Here is a 14,570-nt window from a genome sequence, read left to right as displayed (position 1 = left end):
CACTTTGTAATAATGTCAAATTAAAGTTTGTTGGTGCATTGTACACATATTTTGATGTGTTGACTAACATACATGTTACATACTTAATTATAATTTAACTGTAGCGTGTTTTATATTTGATATTTTATTGAAAGTTATTATGTAGTTTAAATGTACAAAATTGCAACTTGTAATGTAATTACAAATATAATTAAATATATGACATACTGTATATGTTTCAATAAAATGGCATTTTATTTTAAACAAGTATATTTTAGTTTACCATAAATGTGTTGTCAGTAGTACACAGTACACTTTGGCCATATTTCAAAGACAATGAATTTATGTAATTATATATCAAGATGTACTTAAGTGGGTCAAAAACACTCTGAAGTTCAAATTTAAACTATAATACATTTTCATTTAACTGTAAGTAACATGCAATTAAGTGTCCGAAAACATTATATTCAGTTCGCACTCAGGTATATTCTTTTAAAGTATTTTATTTCCATAATAAGTACTCTATCACTACTTTTTCACAAGGGAGGTCAAAAATGACCTGCAGTCTTTGCGAAGAAAATCTCAAAGCTTAGAATTCTGATAAACATCATTTATAATAATAAAATATTATACTGTATATTGCATTTACAAAATATAGTAGTTTTACTAAATTGCAGTTAATATCACAATTAAATAAACTTATTAAAAAAGAATCAAAATTAAACTGACTCCCTCATATACACTAAGCAAACTTTAGCTTTTAATTTCCACTCTATTTTCATTTTATTTTCCCATTGTTTGAAAAATCAAGTTATAATACGTTTCTGAGCTGCACAAGAGCGTACAGTATTTCAAATAAAATAGAGTGACATAGGAACTTTCTGTAGTAGCCTCATCTGACATAAAAGCAATTTACAATGCACTTCATTTTGACAACATTTCATTTTGTCATCTTCAATCTTCGTTCACTCATTACAACACTAGATAGATTAGATAAATGTCAGATTCAAAGGCCAACATGTCCGCATCTCTCGTAAATGTCAGCACCCCCCAGCTACTGCAAATGACAGTTTGTTGTAGTGAGTGCCTTCATTTTTCCACCGTGCTCTGCAACAGTTCAGATCTTCAGTCCAACTCTTGAAGGAAAGTGCTTCTTACTAGTTATTTGTAAAATTACTTTGAGGGCGTCATTGATTTATCTTGTCAAAGTCTTTCAAAGTCATGTATGTAGACAGATTGAAACAAACAATTTTATAAGTTTTTGCAAATGTTCTATTGGGGTAAATGTGCTAGAAAAATGTGAAAAAGTCAGAGCAGTCTTAAATACTGAAAGAGTCCTTCAAGTATGAATGTTATTAAATGCACTTACATCAAGTGAATAATATACTGTAGGTCATAGAAATCCCGACTCCAGCACATTAACAGTGAATATTCTTCAGCACTCCCAGATCCCGTTGCTTCTTGGTTTTGAAGGCCATCACAAAATTATAAGGGGAAACAATACCCTGTCCCTGTTCATCTGTCTGTCCCATGACAATGTAGTTAAGCCCTGAAAAAACAAAAGAAATTATATAATATAATAATTATTTCGTTTTTTTTTTTACTTGATATGAATTAACATCCTTTAAAAGAATATACTTATCCAATAGAATTTCGACACCCCGGGTTGCCAGTTGGTGGAAAACACAGAGTATTGCAGCCATGGAAGCCAGCTACGGAACCGTATTGCATTCACTTGAGGAAAAATAATCTACTCTGTTTTTCTGAATTAACGAGTTAATTATCTCAGAATTACGAGATAATTTTTCATGAATAAAAAGTTTTTGCTCTTTTTCTGAATTAATGACTTAATTATCTCAAAATTATGAGATACATTTTTCTTGAAATAAAATGTATTTGCTCTGTTTTTCTGAATTATTGAGTTAATTATCTCAGAATTATGAGATCATTTTTCATAAAAAATATTTGCTCTGTGTTTCTGAATTAATGACTTAATTATCTCATAATTCTGAGATGATTAACTCAATAATTCAGAAAAACAGAGCAAAAACTTTTATTCATTAAAAATTATCTCGTAATTCTGAGATAATTAACTCGTTAATTCAGAAAAACAGAACAAAATATTTTTTTATGAAAAATGATCTCATAATTCTGAGATAATTAACTCAATAATTCAGAAAAACAGAGCAAATACATTTTATTTCAAGAAAAATTATCTCATAATTTTGAGATAATTAAGTCATTAATTCTGAAAAACAGAGCAAAAACTTTTTATTCATAAAAAATTATCTCATAATTCTGAGATAATTAACTCAATAATTCAGAAAAACAGCAAATACATTTTATTTCAAGAAAAATTATCTCATAATTTTGAGATAATTAAGTCATTAATTCTGAAAAACAGAGCAAAAACTTTTTATTCATAAAAAATTATCTCATAATTCTGAGATAATTAACTCAATAATTCAGAAAAACAGCAAATACATTTTATTTCAAGAAAAATTATCTCATAATTTTGAGATAATTAAGTCATTAATTCAGAAAAACAGAGCAAAAACTTTTTATTCATGAAAAATTATCTCATAATTCTGAGATAATTAACTCAATAATTCAGAAAAACAGAGCAAATACATTTTATTTCAAGAAAAATTATCTCATAATTTTGAGATAATTAAGTCATTAATTCTGAAAAACAGAGCAAAAACTTTTTATTCATAAAAAATTATCTCATAATTCTGAGATAATTAACTCAATAATTCAGAAAAACAGAGCAAATACATTTTATTTCAAGAAAAATTATCTCATAATTTTGAGATAATTAAGTCATTAATTCAGAAAAACAGAGCAAAAACTTTTTATTCATGAAAAATGATCTCTTAACTCGTTAATTCATAAACACAGAGTAGATTATTTTTCCTCAAGTGAATGCAATACGCTTCCGTAGCCAGCAAACAAACTAGGACAGAGATTGCAGATTCTATGCGACCTAGAAAGCCTCCGCATCCATCTAAAAAGCTCTGTGGTGTATTAAAACACGAATAAATCAGCTCAACAACTTACAAGGCTCGTTACCTTCCATTGTTAATTGCGCTCATTCCCATTGCTTGTCCTCAATCAGGAAACCCGCATGAGCGTCGAGTTTGAGCAGGAGGGGGCGGGGAAACAACTCTCTCCAATATTTTGAATATCAACCGCTAGCTCTCAATATTACATACTGCACCTTTAAGTGCAAACTGAATGTAATGTTTTCAGGCACTACAAGTTAGTTACAAGTGTTTTTTGACCCAAGTAGGACTTAATTTCATAATTTCTCATGAAGTGATGTCAAATGTACCGACAAGCATTTACGGTAAACTGAAGTATATGCCTACTTTAATGTCACTTGTATGTCATGCATTTTAAATATATTTGTAATTACAAATTTGTTGCAATTTAGTACATTTAAAATATGTTAACTCTAAATATTTAATCAAGTGCTTAACATGTGCTTTAGTATGTTAGGCAACACATCAAAATAAGTGTACTTCTTTTGACAAATGATTATCATGAATGTTCACTCTCTTTTAGGACCCTTAAGTGGCCTTTTAGTACATTAACATTACATTATCTGCAAGTACAGTTCTTAAGATATTGTACTTTCAAGATATGAAGTGCATTCAATACAATTGTGCTAGGCTAACTTCCTAAGGGCAATTTATTTTTGCTAGTTCTAATGTGATGTTTTGTTAATTAGTACCAGAGGATTGGCCACATCTTTTGAACTAGCAAATGCACATCCCAAACCTGTGGCGTAGAAAAAAGTTCAAGAGGGTGTTTACAACTCTCCTTTTCTCCTTACTCATTTATTCATTTAACTGTTGAAGAACACAGACGCCTTTGCTTTCATATAACGTGAGCCAAAGCAAATAATATTCTGTTTATTCCCTTGCTTTTCATTTCAACAATAAAAATTCCACTGCAAATGATTAATGTTAAACTGTTCCTCTGAACTGCCAAAAACAATTCCTGCATTTTTTAACGCAAATTCTTCCATGGCACATTTTCTAGAAATTTCCCTCAAAACAAAACAGTTGCTTTTCAGAGTTTCCGAGCAGTGGCTTACTATTTCGACACTAAGTGAGCTGAGGTAAAGCATGGCACCAATAAAGTCACATACCATCCATGGGGTTGAAGAGAATTATTATTCTAGCTGTCCACGATTCAAGGAAACCGACTGAGACCCTCTCTTGAGCGAGCTTAAGTTACACACCGTGACGCCGAAATGGCATATCCTGCCTGAAATATCTCAACACCACAAATGGAGCCAAAGGACTTTGGGGGGAGCTCGAAATTTGCAAACTATCACCTTCCAAAATCCACCTCAATCAACTATAAACATCTGCTGGGCTCGCTGGGTGCTAGCGCTGGCTGTGCTGGTTTCAATTCAAATGATTAAGGTTAGGGTTTTTGTAGATCAAGGTCGGTGTAAAGATACTCGCCTCTTCTGACTAGAGGGCATTTTTTGCAGAGGACCGTGACTTTTGTGCTCATGGTCTTCCCAGCCTGTTGAATGGCTAAACTTCCTTCCTTATAAAGGTGAATGAGGGAAAAGGTGGCGAGGACGCTGTGGTCCCTCATGGCTGCTGAGATAAGGGTGGCGGTAATCACTGTGGGGAGAGAAAAAAAAGACTAAATTCACAGAATCAGGGTTTCTTCTGTGAACAAATGCATAAAATTGCATGTGCATGGTAATGTATAATGTATAGTTCTGTTATGCGTGCTGTCATTTTTACTGTGCTCAGCAGCTTTACTGCCACTACAATTATAAAATAAAAAAGAGCTGAGTCTCAGTATCGGCCTGAACACATTTTCCATCTATAAGCATTATTAAAACAGAGACGGTGAATGAGAGCTTTAGTTAACTTTAAAAAAGAATGCATTAAAATAGGTTTACATCACTTTAAGGTGTTACATTTCTTGAAATGTTGACTATGTTGAATATTTTCATGCACATATTCATATGAATGTTATTTCATATTCATTTGAATGGTTATAGGACACATTCAAGTATACTACTAGTACATTTTTGTATACAGTGTACTTACTACAAAGCGTATATTTAGATACCGAGCGTATATTAAAGTATTTTATACGGGTTAACTAATGATTTTTAAGCTATTTGTTTAATTACAAATCCTTTTTTATATCAAGTTATTGTAAAGTGATACAAATATTTTTCCTCAAATATCATTTTGATAAAGAGCGGTACAGATACGTACATTTATTTGGTAACAATTTACAATATGGTTCCTTTGTTAACATTAGTTAACATGAACTAAGAATGAACAATACTTCTTCAGCATTGATTAATCTTAATTAATCTTAATTTCAACATTTACTAATTCATTATTAAAGTCAAAGGTTGTATTTGTTAACATTAGTTAATGCACTTTGACAAACATGAATAAACAATGAACAGTTGTATTTTTATTAACGAACATTAACAAAGATTAATAAATACTGTGTTGCTCATTGTTAGTTTGAGTATACATTAACTAATGTTAACTAATGAACATTAGTGTTACCAATTATTTACATTTTTTTATCAGACTAATTTGTAAAAGTCCTGAAAATGTGAAAAAGAGCACTGATATGGAAATGTATATGTTCATGTGTATAGCAAAAAAATTTGCGCTGATGCCTGGAGTCCGAATTTCAAAGAAATTCCCAGAATTCCTCCTATTATTTAAGCAAAAACATTCAAATCAAACAACGGCCACTTACCAAAGTTACTAGAGCAGTAATGACTTTCAATTGTTCCAGTCCTTTTGCATTTTTGCTTGCAAAGACCTTCTGAATATGTAAGGGCTTTTTGGAAAAGAGAGTGAAAAGATTCGTTTTAATAATGACCAACTATAGCATGTCCTTATGCACTAAAATACAGTGTAAAACACAGCAAAGTCACATGCATTTATTTCTGTTAAAGCACTTTAGTAACAAAATAGAAGCACATTAGTCTTCCCACGTGACCGAACTAATGCGTTCCATATGAACCAAACATAATAAATCTTCAGTACATTCCAATGTCATTACCTACACACATACATATAAAATACAGCAGTTTTACACCGTGCCGCTACTTGCATTTTTCATTTGAAATGAAACCTACTGGAAAGTGGGCTGTGGACTGACCTGCGGGCCGTGTGGTGGGTGGCATGGTGCTCATGGGGGTGAGAGGGGCGCTGGCTGTGCTGAGACTCCTCCATTTAAAGCGGTAATGGCCGATGAATCCATCCGCAGTTAGACTCAGGTCAGACAGAAACATGATGAGGAGATGATTGCCATCCGAGTAAATTGGCCTACGAGACAAAATAAATAAATAAATGTGACCATTTTTCTTTTGAAATACCTCTCTAAAATAAAGATTTATTGACCATGTGGACACTATGGAAGCTTGTTCCCGCCAAAGAATAAAAAATAAAAAATGTAATTGCAAGTTTTATGTCTGTTTTTCTCAGGATTGTGTGATATATACTCAGAATTGCAAGTTATAAAGTCAGAAGTGAATGATATATTTTAAATAGTTTATATCTCGCAATTCTGACTTTATAACTCACAATTGCGGTTTTATATCTTGCAATTCTGTCTTTCCAATACAATTTCTGATCAATAAAGGTTGTTTCCGCCACGTGATAAAACAATTTAAAAGATAATTGCGACTCTTTATCACACAATTCTGACTTTTTTCTCAGAATTGCAAGATATAAAATCACAATTGCAAGTTATAGTCAGAATTGCATGATATAAACTCCCAACTGTGATAACGATATATCACAATATAGTTGGTATAGTATAGTAGTTTATTTAACATGTAGTAAGACATTTGTCAACCAACTGTTTACGTTCACTCAGACTTAGGGCCCTATTTTAACGATCTGAAACGCAAGTGTCAAAGCGCAAAGCGCAAGTAACTTTGTGGGCGGGTCTTGGCGCTGTTGCTATTTTCCCGGCGGGATAAATGACTCTTGCGCCTGGCGCAAATCTAAACGGGGTTGGTCTGAAGTAGCTTCATTATTCATAGGTGTGGTTTGGGCGTAACGTGAAATAAACCAATCAGAGCGACATCTCACATTCCCTTTAAGAGCAGGCGCGCTTGTTCTAAAGCGGATTCCTATTATAACGGCGGATTTGCCAGGCGCACGACAGGAGCGGTTCAAGGCCGAGGAGACCGACGTTCTCGTCAGGGACGTTGGGGATGGAGATGTGTAAATGTGTAAGCTAGATGTATGCTTTTATAATAAAATGTCTATCTATCTATCTATCTATCGTAATAATGTATGATTTGCAAAAATGATAACTGCTGCGTCTGTGTGTAGATGAGAGAATCAAAGTGTATGCACGTTGTGCACACGCTACATTGATTAAGGCCAAGCATGCGCCCTTAAAATAGCATATGAATAACATGCGCAACGCGCCACTGACTTTAAACTGTTTTTTTTCGGTCAGTGGCGCAATTGTTTTCTAAACCTGTAAAATAGCATGAGGGAATGTTTGCGTCAGAACACGCCTCCTCTTTGCGCTGAACCGCCCCGGGGAGCGCAAGTGTATTTCTTAGTTAACTGACGTGCTTCTGTGGAGGGAAAAGTCTGCTTTGCGCGGGTGCAAAATAGGAATGATACATGCGTCGGTGTACAAAGTCAATTGCGCTGGGTGCAAGATAGGGCCCATAATGTTATATCACTTATATACCTTGATACTGCCCTATTACAGTCTATCCATAAACAAAGATTTTTAGAATTAAGGCCCCAATATACTTCAAGCGAAATCGAAAGACAAACTGGTTTGCCATCATTTCGAACACAATCCGTTCTAAAATGAAGTTCATTTGGAGTTTGTTTCGGCTGGTAAACACTGTCAAACTACCATTGGTGTAATTCTAATTGAAAGTGACACTGTTTTTCATGTTTAAGCTGTAAAGCTGTTTGCGTTAAAGCGATATATTGTATAAAGTGCTGTATAAATAAAGGTGACGTGACGTCAAGTCAAGTATATTTGTATAGCGCTTTTCACAATACAGATTGTATCAAAGCAGCTTCACAGTATTAAATTAAAATAATACAACAAGGTTTGTTTCTAGTGGAATTTATTGATTGATAAAATCAAATTAAATATCCCCAGAATATCCCCAACTGAGCAAGCCAAAGGCAACAGTGGCAAGGAACCGAAAAACTCCATCAAGTGACCTAATGGTGTCCTAAAACTCCATCAGGTGACCCAATGGAGAAAAAAAAAAACCTTGGGAGAACCCAGGCTCAGTCGGGGGCCAGTTCTCCTCTGGCGTTTATTAACTAGAGGCCGGATTGTAATTTGAACTGTAAGATTAAACATATTATATGAATGCCTGGCTGAAGAGATGTGACTTTAATCTAGTTTTAAACTGGGAGAGCGAGTCTGAGCAACGAACACTATCAGGAAGGCTATTCCAGAGTTTTGGAGCAAAATGTGAAAATGCTCTCCCTCCTTTGGTGGATCTGGATATCCTAGGTATGACCAAAAGCCTTGACGTGACTTGAATGGAGTGATGAATTGCAGAGCTGGTGCAAACATATCCACATATAACTCTATGACCAGATGCTTTCTGAACTGCTGCTTTCTCACTGCTGTCATTTTCAATACGAAAAGGTATTTCGAACTTCGTTTTACCCCTAAGTGAAGAATAAAAAACATCAGTCTAAAAATTCGAGGTCAGTGTCTGTGGTGGTTTTTCTGCTTAGTGAACGAGTTGTAAATGGTGTATTGGTGCATGTGTGATGGACTGAGGGTCTCACATGGGTGGGCTGTCTCCGCAGAACTTGCCGATCTTCCGTGACTCATTCATTTCTCCACCATTAAACGCAGCCACGTGGTCATAGCGGCAGGAGTTGTCCCTCTCCACATCAAACTTCTCAAACTTCAGCTCAATGATCTGAGAGGGGGGAAGTTACTTTACAATTTAAAAAGATATTTATTCATACTCATCCTGTCAATGATGCATGACTTGTTGTGGCATGATCTGGAATTGATAGAAATAATAAATTGACACCTGATCTTGAGGAGCAACAATATGCCAGGCACATGTTACTCCTGCTGGGTAGTCTTTATCTGGCCAGTTAGGAGTCTTTATCGTCCCAGAGGGCTTGTCTAAAAGACCCCCGCAATACCGGTCACCTGCCATGGACAATCATTGGATATTAGTCTGTTGACATGGAATCAATGCAGATTTATTTGAAAATACTGAGGTCTGTAGTGCTGCATTTTTGAAATAATTTCTGGAAATTTGAGTGTGCATTTATACAGAAAAAAACCTGATGAGCAAAACAAAACACAGAGCTGAATTGAAATAACAGGGAAGGGCCACTTACTATATTTGGATGGTAATAAGTTGGTAGTCTCGTTACCTCTTTCATTTGGGCGGATCGCTGAGTATACAGCAAGGAAACCACTCCCAGCTGTGTTGGCGTCTGACACCATGACCACTTGCATCTTGTTTCCACTGGTGACCAGCGCTCCGGGTTTGGCAGTACCACAGAAGCGGCCGAGACGCTGCCCGTTGATGTGGCCATTGTAAACATCAACAAAGTCATATCTGCAAAGACTATCACTCTCAAGATCCAGACCCCGGAACAAGAGGGAGACGACCCTCCCCTGAGGGACCTGTAGACGGTTAATTGAGGAGAGTCAACACAGTCCCATGGCAATTTGTAACTATTTTACATTTTGGCAAATTGGTGGAGAATGTCATTCATTCAATTTGCTTAATGTTACGTTTAGGGTTTGGGTTAAGGGTGCTTACTTAAAAAAAGAAAAAAGAAGAAGCATGTTTTCAATATGAATCAAATTTGCCACCAATTCCACAAAATGTAAAATTGTTACATTTTCTCACGAGATTAGGAGTAAATTCCCCATACAATAGCGTAACTCGTTGCCTAAGTACCACAGTACGATGCAACGAGAAATTAACTAGCTAGTTGCGGCAATTTCTCGAAATCGAAGTAACATGGTCGCACCTCTGTCATTTCAACAACATTGGTTTAGCAATATAGGACTGTCATCAATGACGTCACTCACAGGTGGTGGTGTAATAATTAATTAATGAATCAATTCAGAATCGCAATTAATGTCCGATTATTATAGTTCAGAAAGAAAACATCAGAAAGCCAAGATTTTTATCATGTTTACATGAAGTATGTATTTGCTGTACTATATATGCGGTTACATTTCTCCAAAATGCTGCTGTAACGAAGATGGCATCTGAGGACTATTGTGCTATTTTTGATCCAGAATGAAATGTATATTTAGGGTCTGTTTACACGACACCGTTTTCAACTAAAAACATAAAACTTTTTATGTGTTTTGGCCATTCATTTACACGACAACGCCGTTTTGGTGGCCTGAAAACGCGAACTTTTGAAAACTCTACTGTTGAAACCACAAAGTGCAAGTTTTTGAAAACGGTCTTCGTGTAAACAACAAAAAGGGACTCTCTGAAGACGATGACATCATACACATGCATATTACGTGTTCAATCTATAGTGTTTCATCGCCATCTAATGGCCGGGACGCAGAATACAGCATTTTAAAGGTCCCATTGCATGGATTATTTTATTATTTTATAATGTTTCCTGGTGTGCCCTTATAATGTTAGTATGTTTTTTAGATCAAAAGTTGTTATAATTTAGAAATAAAAGGCATATTTCCTAGTCTGATTTTAGCCTCTGATTTGAACTCTCTGTTTGAAGAGGCGTGTCAGCTGTGAGACTTCAGTGTAAACGCCCACTGCTGTGATTGGCTGACATGCTTGCATATGAAATATCTCGCATTACATGTGGAACTCTCTCGAAAACTTTTACTATTACAGCTTACGATTACATCGGGATTAACGAATCGTGAGAAGTTTTTTTAAGTATTTAGATCTATTCCCATCACATAAAAGGTTGCAGTGATGAGCATTGAGCAGATGACATCCTGTTGATCGCTTGAATGAAGATCTTATCATTGCAACGCAGTTTCTGTACTCTCATTAATGCTTTCACCAATGCAAACATGAGGTAAGTACAGTAAGAGCTTCGTTGTGCAGCGTAACAGCGTCATTGATTTCATAACGAGTTTTGGCAAGTGTCCAGATAAACTCGCGCTGTGTGATTGACAGCTTGGGCGATTGGAAAGGGATTGTTCTTTGATCGTTTTCTGTATATATATTAATCACAGTTTAAGTACGATTATTTTCATCCTACTAAGAGAAACGACGTGAAGTTGATCGTTTAGTCACTGGCTTGATTTACTGATGCATAAACGGTATTGAACGACTTTGAGAGAAAGATTATCTGTCTGAACTTGAACAATTACACATCAGAAATTCACATAACCCACTGGTTCTTCAGAGGTTCGGATGAAGGAACTAAAAAAATACTTTTGTGTTCATTTGTACATCCAAACACTGAGCAACTGCCATGCTTCGCTCGTTTGCAAGCCATGATGTCTCTCGAGGAAAAACCAATATCGCGCTTGCGCAGCTCATTTTCTCATGGGCGGGCCAAATTCTCTTTGCGGGCAAAGAAGAGTAAGGGGAGGTAATCTTTCCCCTTATGACGACATAAGGGGAAGATTTCTAGATTCGCCCGTCTGAGCTTTCATTTTCTCAAAAATACCCAGGGCTTGGTTTACACCCATCAAAACATCTAGCCACTGGGGGACCATAGGCAGGCTAGGGAAACTCATATTAAGGTTAAAAAACCTCATAAAGTGAAATTTTCATGCAATGGGACCTTTAAGTCCTTTTCACGGTTCTGTGTGAATGGGAATCGTTTTGACAACGGTGTCGTCTGAATGCGAAAAAACGCAAAGGAAAACATTCTCTGATTTAACCATATCGTTGTCGTGTAAACGTACCCTCAAATGGAATGATGAGCACTGATGAGCCAATACATTATGGCCAGTCAGGTGAAGCGAATATCGTTGATCATCTCCTAATGAGGCCACATATTAAGGTCTCGGAATAGATTCGATTTTAAGCAAACAATCGGTTCTCGTAATCAATGGGTTGGATGCAGGAGAAATGGGCAGGAATAGAGATCTGAGCGACTATGACAAGGGACAAATTGCTATGGCAAGGCGACTGGGTCAGAGTGGGTTTCTCCCGGTCAGCAGTGGTGAGACTTTACCAACAGTGGTCCAAGAAGGGGCAAACCACAAACCAGCGACATGGTGTTGGACACCCAAGTGTATACGCATGTGCCATTTAATCTGGGGAAAAGATGGCAGCCACACAAATTTGCAATGCTGTTTGCAAATGTTCATTGGAACTGTGGTTTCGGAAAACACTATTAACGATGAAAGTAGTTCAAAAAATTTTTTTAGCATGAATATCTTTCCACAATCAAAACATTTAACTCCTTAGATTACTCTCCAAAAATGCTATTAGGTCGAAGCTGATTTTCAAAAAGACATTCATAATTCAGTAGAGGTGCTTGTGAGTAACACATGTGTGCTATACAAATGAACCATACTTCAAACAGTGTGGCTTGTTGAAGTGTGCTGCCAGTGAAGTGTGTTGTTACTTTTCTAAGCAAAAAGAATTACATTTTTTGCCTGGTAAACTATAAAACAGGGAACAGGGAAGACTTCTACAGAATTACAATGAAGGATCAGAATATGGACCAACATATCATTGGCTTGGGACAGTAAGCAATCACCCAGACCAGACCACACTTAGTAAGAGATTTATGGTGCATGGGAAATATTTTCTTTGACAGAAAAGACATTTAAAGACTAATATCTCCCACGCATCTGTCCTTACTGTAATTCTCCACACACATTTGTTGTTGGGTGGGTAGACACCAGGATACCCCTGACTCCCAATCAGTCCTGTGTCTCCAGTGAAGTTCCCGCCACATGTAAAAACTGGTCTACAATGAGGACAAATGGGAAAGCACATAGTTAAGTTTGAAACTCATAAGGACTTCAAAATCATGTGCTTTTATTAGTAGCTACTAGGTAAAATTAATGAACAGCAGCATACTTAATATGCAATGATTTGTTCATTAATTAGAAATAGTACAAATTAGTCGAATTTGTAGGCTATAAGGGAATAGCCAATGTTACCAACCAAACAGCAAACAGAATTCAGCGTATTTTTCATCAATTCAAGCTAAATGCTTTTTTGACCATATACAGGCATCTAGATATGGATTTAGTTATATATTCCACATACCTTCGATGTCGCTGCATAAAAATGACACTGAACAGGAAAGCGCTCGCGATGCTCCAGATTATAATCCTCATCGTATGAGGCGCGTTTGAACAAATGTAACATTCAGAGAGGAAGAGTGAAATCTCCAGAGATATTATTATACTGCTGACTGACTGACTGCTGCTCATGAATGTACCGTTTGTTCTGCGGGAGTTTAAGGGCAGTTTCCCTAAAACCCTGTAAGTGAAGGCATGTCACTTCCACGTCAAAAGTATTGTGACTGTAGTGAAGCACGCTGCTGCTGTCTTTATAAGGAGACTACATTTGATCCAGAATGCGTTTAGATATAGCCCAGGGCTGTGTAATTCAGTTTCCTATCTGGAATCTAGTTGTGTTTTGCGCGAAGAAGTTTTTTCTTCCGTTTGTATGGTAGGCTATCTACGATACTTCTTTTAAAAAAAGAATGAGCATTTAGATATTTTTTAAGTCCATATAAACGAGCAGAGAGTGGTTTTAATCCTCTGATTTACCTCATTTTACCTCACGCTGACGGAAGACCACTAGATGTCTACCTTGCACAATATTTTATCAGACTTGATGAGTGTCCCATTTTTCTATTTTAAACCATATATATATATATATATATATATATAAATGGTTCATCTTACCCCACTCTCCCTATATATATATATAGGGAGAGGGGGGTAAGATGAACCTTTTTTTTTTTTTACTTCTGTGATCCTAAAGATAAGGGGAAATGAGGCAGAAGTACAATAAAAGTTACTGAACTAATTTCAGGATGTTTCAGGATGATGATTTTAAATGATCAGAATACATCTATGAAAAAAAATGTTCTAAAAACATGGCTTCTTTTTTTTTTTTTTGTGTGTTCCTGTGGCTCAATTTACCCCAGGTTTGGGGTAAGTTGATCCGAGTCAGTGGGTAAGTTGCACCATCTGGGTGTAAACTGACCATCTAACTGAATCTAAATCAAACCCATGTGAAATTGTAAAGATGATTTAGCTCTTAAAATATCTTTAATTGTTCGCATTTCTGAAACAATATGTTGAACACCAAAGTTGTAACCTTCCCAAAAGCAGACTAAACGGAGAGCTTGTTGGGTAAAATTAAATAAAAAATGAATTAGAATGAATGAATGAATGAATAAATGTCACTGAAACTAAAATAAACATTTTAGTCAAAAGGTTCTAGACCTAGTAGATTTTCTGAAATGTCGAACATGTTAGGCCGTTAGAGACCACAGGTGGAAAGATATATTAAGCATCTTCTGGTTCGTATAAGAGAAGGTTTTGTGTACTTGTACATTGTTCCTATCATATAAACTTGAAAAAAAATATATATAATTATACCAGTTAATACTTCA

General features: G+C 35.9%; 1 protein-coding gene across 1 annotated transcript; it reads right to left on the bottom strand.

The window, feature by feature from the left end:
* Positions 1-945: 945 nt before the first annotated feature.
* Positions 946-13,441, bottom strand: pcolce2a (procollagen C-endopeptidase enhancer 2a). The gene is made up of 10 exons (XM_084412614.1): positions 13,208-13,441; positions 12,794-12,902; positions 9,396-9,651; positions 9,041-9,165; positions 8,787-8,923; positions 6,151-6,317; positions 5,743-5,826; positions 4,458-4,625; positions 1,349-1,528; positions 946-1,189 (listed from the first exon to the last, which is right to left on the bottom strand). Exons 1-9 carry the CDS (start codon positions 13,372-13,374, stop codon positions 1,398-1,400), a joined length of 1,344 nt encoding a protein of 447 aa, XP_084268740.1. The 5' UTR covers positions 13,375-13,441; the 3' UTR covers positions 946-1,189; positions 1,349-1,397.
* Between the last annotated feature and the right edge of the window lie 1,129 nt (positions 13,442-14,570).

The sequence above is a fragment of the Rutilus rutilus genome (assembly GCF_951802725.1).
Source record: "Rutilus rutilus genome assembly, chromosome: 6".
Taxonomy (NCBI): domain Eukaryota; kingdom Metazoa; phylum Chordata; class Actinopteri; order Cypriniformes; family Leuciscidae; genus Rutilus; species Rutilus rutilus.
This window is presented reverse-complemented; position numbering and strand designations above follow the sequence as displayed.

Excerpts from the sequence above, each read along its gene's own strand:
- pcolce2a (XM_084412614.1), bottom strand. The coding sequence starts at position 13,374 with ATGAGCAGCAGTCAGTCAGTCAGCAGTATAATAATATCTCTGGAGATT. Across the intron at positions 6,318-8,786 it reads TGCGGAGACAGCCCACCCAT|GCCAATTTACTCGGATGGCA; the intron begins GTGAGACCCTCA and ends TTTGTCTCGTAG. Across the intron at positions 5,827-6,150 it reads ACCCACCACACGGCCCGCAG|CCCTTACATATTCAGAAGGT; the intron begins GTCAGTCCACAG and ends TTTTCCAAAAAG.